We start from the raw sequence: 8,363 nt of genomic DNA, 5'->3' as shown, positions 1-8,363 counted from the left end.
AGCAACTTTGTTTTTGTTTCTGATTTACAGCATCCGCAGTTCTTTCGCCTTTTAAATGTTGTAACTGTACCAGCCTCCACCACCACCTCTGGCAGCTCATTCCATACATGCACCACCCTCTGTGTGAAAAGGTTGTCCTTTATGTCCCTTTTAAATCTTTCCCCTCTCACCCTCTAATTTTGGATTCCACTGGGGAAAAGACCTTGACTATTCACCCTATCCATGCCCATCATGATTTTATAATCTTCTGCAAGGTCACCCCTCAGCCTCTGATGCTCCAAGGAAAATAATCCCAGCCTATTCAGCCTCTGTCTATAGTTCAAACCTTCCAATCCTGGCAATTTCATTGTAAATAAGGGCAGCACGGTGGCTCAGTGGTTAGCACTGTTGCCTCAAAGCGCCAGGGACCTGGGTTTGATTCCAGCCTCGGGCAACTGTCTGTGTGGAATTTGCATGTGGGTTTCCTCCGGGTGCTCCGGTTTCCTCCCACAGCCCAAAGATATGCAGGATAGGTGGATTGGCTATGATAAATTGCCCATAGTGCCCAGGGATGTTTAGGTTAGGTGAGTTAGACTTGGGAAATACAGGCCTTGGGGAATGCTGTTCGGAGGGGCAGTGTGGAGCCAATGTTGGGCCAAATGGTCTGTTTCCACACTGTAGGGATTCTATGATTCTAAGTCTTTCCTGAACTCTTTAAAATTTCACAACATCTTTCCTTTGAAGGGAGACCAGAATTGAACGCAGTATTCCAAAAGTGGCCTAACCAATATATGTAAATCCTGTCCCTCAGAATCCCCTCCAAAAACCTACCCACCATTGATGTCAGACTCATTGATCTATAGTTCCCTGACTATTCCTTACTATCTTTCTTAAATAATGGCACCGACGTTAGTCAACCTCCAGATTTTCGGCACCTCACCCATGGCTATTGATGATACAGGAATACAGCCGCAACATAACATGCCAACTTCTATACTCAATGTACTGACCAATAAAGGCAAGCATACCAAATGCCTTCTTCACTACTGTGTCTACCTGCGGCTCCATTTTCAAGGAGCTATGAACCTGCATCCCAAGATCTTTTTGTTTGGCAACACTCCCCTAGACCTTCCCATTTAGTGTATAAGTCCTGCCCTGATTTGCCCTACCAAAATGCAACACCTCACATATATCTAAATTAAACTCAATCAGCCACTCCTTTGTTGATCTAACCTTGCTAACCAGTCTACCATGCGGAACCTTATCAAACACCTTACTAAAGTTCATACAGAAGAAGTCTACTGCTCTGCTTTCATCAATCTTTTTCGTTACTTCTTCAAAAAACTCAATCAAATTCATGAGACAGGATGTCGCACCCAGAAAGCCATGTGGACTATCCCTAATCAGTCCTTGCCTTTCAAATACATGTGAATCCTGTTCCTCAGAATCCTCTCCAACAAATATTTACCATTGACGTCAGGCTTACCAGTCTATAGTTCCCTGCCTTTTCCTTACCACCTTGTTTAAATAATGGTGCTGGTTAGCCAACATTCGTCTTCCGGCACCTCATCTGTGGCTATCGATGATACAGATATCTCAGCAAGAGGCCCAGCAATCACTTCCCTACCTTCCAAATTTCTACGATACACCTGATCCAGGTCCTGGGGATTTATCCACCTTTATGTGTTTTAAGATGTCCAGCACCACCACCTTTTTAATATGGACTCTTTTCAAAATATCACTATTTCCGTAAGTTCTCTAGCTTCCATATTCTTCTCCACAGTAAACACCTATCTCCTGTGGTTCCATACAATTCTGAAGAACTATCTTGTTATGTTTCTTTGTCTGCAAATCAGAATTAGAATATGAATAGTGTACATTACAATCATGGAATCCCATCGAGTTAGCACCGACCCTGCAAAGAGCATCCCACCCAGACCCCTACCCTATCCCTGTAAACTGGCATTTCTCATGGCTAATCCACCTAGCCTGCACATCCCTTGACACCATGGGCAATTTAGCATAGCCAATCTACCTAACCCCTACATGTTTAGACAGTGGGAAGAAACCATAGCACCCAGAGGAAACTCACGCAGACGCAGGGAGAATGTGCAAACTCCACACAGACAGTCAGCTGAGGGTGGAATCGAACCTGGGTCCTTGGTGCCGTGAGGCACCAATGCTAACCATTGAACCATTGAGTAAACAGGTCATAGATCATAAATTCACAAAATATGATTATCAATAAGCTTTATGGTCAGCATTTATTCTGTTTCCCATTGGAAATTATTTTAAAACCCTGTAATTGTGCAACAATAAACCTGACATTTTATAAAAGATATGAACAGCTACTTTTCAATGTTTTTAGTCTGCCTGCTTCAGTCATATCTAAACAGTGGTGTCTTCTAGTAAGTGATGTGACAACATCACTTTGGGATGCCTTTCACTTAAGCTAAAAAATATAACCAAGTCTCATATCACTGCTACCATCACCCATCTGGAATGAAATGTTGAGCAAAAAGGTGTTTAAAAATCAATAAACTATAAACTGCAAACAAACAATATAGAAAGTATTCCCAAAAAAGTACAGTTTCAAATAAATAAAGATTGATCCTGAAATCCAACAATATCTGCAAATTATGACAATGGACAACCTTGAAGTTACCAAATTCATTTATTACTTAAAGCAGATAAGTGCGTGGTGACAGCAGGTATAGAAACATTCTTTTTATATAATGGAATCCTCTTTTATCAACATTCACAATTGCAGAAAAGCCATTCAGTCTCTGGGATTGAAAGCTTGCCCAGTTGTATTATGGAGATAATGAGATTTATTTATCATTATGGATACTGGATAAAGTGATGCACAAATGCAGGGAACTGCCAGTCAGATGGGGTGGAGTCCAGGAACTGGGGTTCTGAAATTGTGGGTGTTAGCCTGAAATCATGCTGTTTGTAAAGCCATAGAGTCATACAACATGGGAACAGACTCTTCGGCCCAACTCATCCAAGCTGATCAAATTTCCCAAATTAATATAGTCCCATTTGCCTGCACTTGGCCCATATCCCTTTCAATCCTTCCTATTCATGTACCTGTCCAAACGTCTTTTAAATATTGTAACTATACCTACATCTACCACTTCCTCTGGCCGTTCATCCACATATGAAAAAGGTGAAAAAGGTGTCTGTTTTAAATCTTTCTCCTTTCACCTTAAAAATATGCCTTCTAGTTTTGAACTCCCCCACCCCGGGGAAAAGGTCTTTGTTAGTCACCTTATGTATGGTTTAGTGATTTTATAAATCTCTGTGAGACCACCCCTCAACCTCCTATGCTCCAGCGAAAAGGAGTCCCAGGCAATCCAGCCTCTCCTTATAACTCAAACCCTCCAGTGCAGTAAAATCATTGTAAATCTTTTCTGCACCTATGGATGCAGAAAATGCTGGAGGCAGAGATTTGGGCTTGTTACGAGAGATGGATGGAATATTTCTCCTTTTCCTCTGTTTGCCCTACTCCATACTTTAAAATAATCTCCTGGTTCTTGGAACTTCTTGCATAATAGATTTTGGCATGAAACTAAAATAAAGTTTCTCAACTATCAGGGAGCTAAATCCAGTAATATTTGTAGAGATTGTGTAATGCAAAATCACATGGTTACATGTGATCACAAAAATCATGAACTCAGATCCTCAGGACCTATCCAGCCAGAGTTGCAATCCATACTCAGTTGCTGATTATTTACTAAAAACCCAAATCTAGCTCCCAAGCATTTTGAACATTATCATATACAGAATAAGGAAATATGGTTCCAGGATAGAGGTCTGCAAGATTTCCCCCACCTCCTACTTTGCTTGGGATTTGTCAGGTACTTCAAACTTAGAGCAGTCGTCCCATCCTGTGCAGACTGCCAACATAGCAGATGTTGGGATCGGGACCTCCCTGTCTTGATAGAAAACTACCTTGGGATGTCAATGAACAATGAAACCAAACATCCAGACAGTGAACTGAAATCTGATCCTGCTGACAGGATCAATCCCATGAAAGGACAAAAAAAGGACATGCTGCAACAGGAACATTGAGTATCAGGATATTTGGCTGATCCAGTTTGCTATGTTTGTAATATGTAGTTTGAAAATAAGGACATCTACAGTCAAAGTACCCATCGTTCATATCCCTTGAATGGGCCTAATTTACAGATTTCACTGCACAGAGAAAATCCTTGAGTCAAAAACTACATCCTCTGTACTATTTATGTCCTCAATACGATGGGTGTTATTCTGTTCACTTTCCCAAATTTTTCCAGATCGGTTTCCCTATTTTTAAAAAGAAGTAGGTCTGACATTATGCAACTAATAATAACCATTGTTTAAAGTTCAAAAATTGGAATATATATCTTAATTACCTACCTACAATTTCATTATCACATTTAAATAAATTGTGCATTTAATCAAACATAATTCATTTGTACCCTTATCACATTTCTGTGCAGTTAGATTAACTCCTTTTAAATGGTAATGACACAGTGAGAACTCTGTTGTCCTTTACACTTATGTTGTGTTATATTGACTAAATTACCATGAACTCATGGCGTGGACAATTAATATTACTTTTTATTATTCACTCATGTGGTGTGGGCATTGCTGGCTGTCCTAGCATTTATTTCCCATCTCTAATTGCCCTTGAGAAGGTGGTGGTGAGCAGCCTTCCTGAACTGCTGCATAGAATCATGGAATCCCTCCAATGTGGAAACAGGCCCTTCGTTCCAACAAGTCCCTCAGCATCCCTCAGCATCGCACCCAGACCCATCCCTCATAACCCACCTAATCTACACATCCCTGAACACTATGGGCAATTAGCATGGCCAATCCACCTAGCCTATAAATTTTTGGACTGTGGGAGGAAACCACACAGACACGGGAGGATATGCAGACTCCACTCAGACAGTCACCCGAGGGTGGAATCAAACCCGGGTCCCTGGTGCTGTGAGGCAGCAGTGCTAACCACTGAGCCACCGTGCCCCCCTGCAGTCCATGTGCGGTAGGTAGATCCACAATACTGTTAGGGAGGGATTTCCAAGATTTTGACACCCAACAACACTGAAGAAATGGTGATGTATCTCCAAGTCAGGATGGGGAGTGGCCTGAAGGGAAACTTGCACTTGGTGTTCCCATAAATCTACTCTCTTTGTCCTTCTAAATGGAAGTGGTTGTGGTTTTAGAAAGTGCTGTTTAAGGGGTTTTGGTGAATTTCTGAAATGCATCATGTAGATGGTCCACACTGCTTCAGAATGTCAGTGGTGGAGTGAGTGGATGTGGTATCAATTAAGTGGGCTGCTTTGTCCTGGATGGTGTCAAGCATCTTGAGTTTGTAGAGCTGCACTCATCCAGGCAAATGGGGTATATTCCATCACTCTCCTGAATTGTTCGTGGTAGATGGTGGACAGACTTTGGAGAGTCAGGAGATGAGTTACTTGCTGCATGATTCCTAGCTTCTGGACTGTTCTTGAAGCCACAGTATTCATATGGCTAGTCCAGTTGAGTTTCTGGTCAACAGTACCTCCCAGGATGTTGGGGATAGTTGGGGAATCAATAGTGGTAATGCCATTGCATATCAAAGGCTGATGCTTCAGACTTTCCTTTATTGGAGATGGTCATTATTTAATTATCTTATAATACAATGAATTTTCAGGCAGCTGAACTGTACCTTAATATGGATCTCATTAAAGACGCCATTGACTGTTTCATAGGAGGGGAAGAATGGAACAAAGCTAAACGTGTGGCAAAGGAGCTCGATCCCAGGTAATGACTTTATAAGTTGCAGAATATTCAGCACCATGAGTACTTTAGAATGATCAGAAGTCCATAATCTCATAATGAGTATCAATTATAATGAAATAACCGTTGTCTAGATTTTCTGCTCATTAATTACAAATAATTAGAATTCTTTCCCACGGGAGTAAAGTTTAATTAACTTCTTAATTGTCTGAGGGTGAGCCACAGCTATTCCAATGAGAAAAATGCAAACATGTAGAAAAGTGTAACTTTAAATGTTTTTGAATTACAAAACTTATGGCTTTTTAAGAGATAATAAGAACTGCAGATATTGGAGTCAGAGATAGTACAGTGTGGAGGTGGAGGAACACAGCAGGCCAGGCAGCATCAGAGGAACAGGAAAGCTGATGTTTCGGTTCGGGCCCTCAAGAAGGGTCCTGACCCAAAATGTCAGCTTTCCTATTCCTCTTCTGCTGCCTGGCCTGCTGTGTTCCACCAGCTCTACTTTGTGTAATCTTATTTAAGGCTTTTTAAACTTTTTTTCTACTTTATACAATGAATAGAAATGTTTTAGGGCCATGCAGACAGTTATATTCCACAGTTTATTTGTGGTACGCACATGAAAGGACAACATTCTTTGAGATTTTTAAATTTATGAATATGTTTGATTCATATCAACAAGCAATATGTTACTTTAAATTAATTCTATATTTCATTGCACTAGTTCATTTGTCATTTGATTTTTCACTGTTTATTTTGTTGATCCTAAAATTCTTCATGATGCCTTGTACTGCAGATTGCGTGTCTAGAATTAGTGTGGTATTATTCTGCAATTATTATCTTCACCAGTGCTTTATTTTATATATCATATTATAAAACAAAGAAAAAAATGAATTTTATTAAAATATGTATTTCAAAATGTAACTTTTTTACCACAACTCTAATATAATTCTGTACTGCTGCAGAGAAGTACAATACTAAATTAAAGTCAAATGATGATTTTACAAGAAATGAAGAGATTGATGTATCCTTTGCTTTGCTTCCATTAGCCAAATAAGGCAATCAAAGTGTGGTCAAATGTTTTTCCCGAAACTTATTTAGTCTTAAAAGTGGTTTAATTTTGTAACTGGATCAATTTAAATAACAGCCTGACAAAATTCAAAGATGAATCATATATTGCTAAAGTGTGTGTGACTTTACAGTGCTACTAATATTGAGACAGGATCGAATAGACTCAATTTCCACTCTTGGACATATGGGCAAAAATGTGTTTGTATAACTTCACTTCTAGTGATGCCACGTTCATTACTTGATTCCCTGTGGGCTGACAGCAGTGCAGGTAGCGCCCCCTGTCGGCACATAGGGAATCACATAATTTGTTGCTTTGAAGTAGATCTATGGAAACAAATATTTCCCTCAAAATCTAGGGAATCATAACTAGAGCAGTGTTGAAGGCTGCTGTGATGTCTGAGATGTAATTTTCAAATGAAATGTTGAATTGCAGCCCAGTACTGCTCAGGTGAATATAAAAGATCCCATGGGAGATTTCACCATACCCTGGCCACAATCGATCCTTTAACCAAGACCACCAAATCAATTTTTCGTACTTATTGTAAATGACGGAGTTGTGCTGCATGTAGTTTGGCTGTTGCAGTTGTGTAAGAAACACTAGTAACTATACTTCAAAGCTGACTCATTAGCTGTGAAGTGCTTTTGAACCTGAAAATGTACAAGATCCTATTTAAATCTAAGCGCTTTCTTCTTCCCGTCCTTATTTTATTATCAGATATGAAGACTATGTTGATCAACGCTATAAGGAATATTTGAAAAATCAAGGCAAAGTGGATTCAGTAAGAATTTAATTTGATTTGCACCACAAACTGATATCACATACATTTATTAGACATTCCATAAATCTTTATATAATGTCTAAATATCAAAGTAGTGTTTGCTTTAGATGTTAGATTTCTGTGTTTTTTTTCTTATGAGAAAGAAGTTATTGAAGGGATTTAAAGAAATAAATACTTTGTAAGTTTATATGATCTTAATTCCTTCTGTTCTGTGATCTCTTTATACAATGGGTGCAATTTAACAAATTGTGAACTTTGCAAGGAACCTTGACTCCTATGAGTACATATCTAGAAATTGCAGAAATCATTGGCAACATCATCTGGTCAGCAGCAATGCTGAGGTGATTTCCACTGACTGTGCAGTTTGTTGGCCTTCCTGTCCAACTTGTAGCAGTCATCAAGGACAGAACTGGTGGAAAAGAACAGCACAGAAGACATGACCCATTTTGTGACATCTAGTATTCTAGTATATTACTCTTTGTCTCTTCATCTAAGTTATTAATTAGGTTGGAAGCGGTTGAGCCCATAACACTGATCCTTGCAACACTCCAATAGTCTCAGCCAGAGATAGTGGGAACTGCAGATGCTGGAGAATCCGAGACAACAAGGTGCAGAGCTGGATGAACACAGCAGGCCAAGCAGAATCATAGGAGCAAAAAGGGTCCCACATTTCCCACAACTCATCCCTCACACCCCGTCCCCGCAATAACAACCAAAAAAGAATCCCCCTCGTCCTCACGTACCACCCCACCAACCTCCGGATCC

At 39.9% G+C, this 8,363-nt stretch overlaps 1 protein-coding gene across 1 annotated transcript in view; it reads left to right on the top strand.

Moving 5' to 3' along the window:
* Window positions 1-8,363, top strand: part of ift172 (intraflagellar transport 172) — a 174,366-nt gene that overhangs the window by 138,485 nt on the left and 27,518 nt on the right. The window contains exons 36-37 of the mRNA XM_048597064.1: window positions 5,666-5,775; window positions 7,535-7,598. Of these exons, the coding sequence (XP_048453021.1) occupies window positions 5,666-5,775; window positions 7,535-7,598 (174 nt within the window). The remainder of the gene's footprint in view (window positions 1-5,665; window positions 5,776-7,534; window positions 7,599-8,363) is intronic.

This window comes from Rhincodon typus, chromosome 5 (assembly GCF_021869965.1).
Source record: "Rhincodon typus isolate 14 chromosome 5, sRhiTyp1.1, whole genome shotgun sequence".
Taxonomy (NCBI): Eukaryota; Metazoa; Chordata; class Chondrichthyes; order Orectolobiformes; family Rhincodontidae; genus Rhincodon; species Rhincodon typus.
This window is presented reverse-complemented; position numbering and strand designations above follow the sequence as displayed.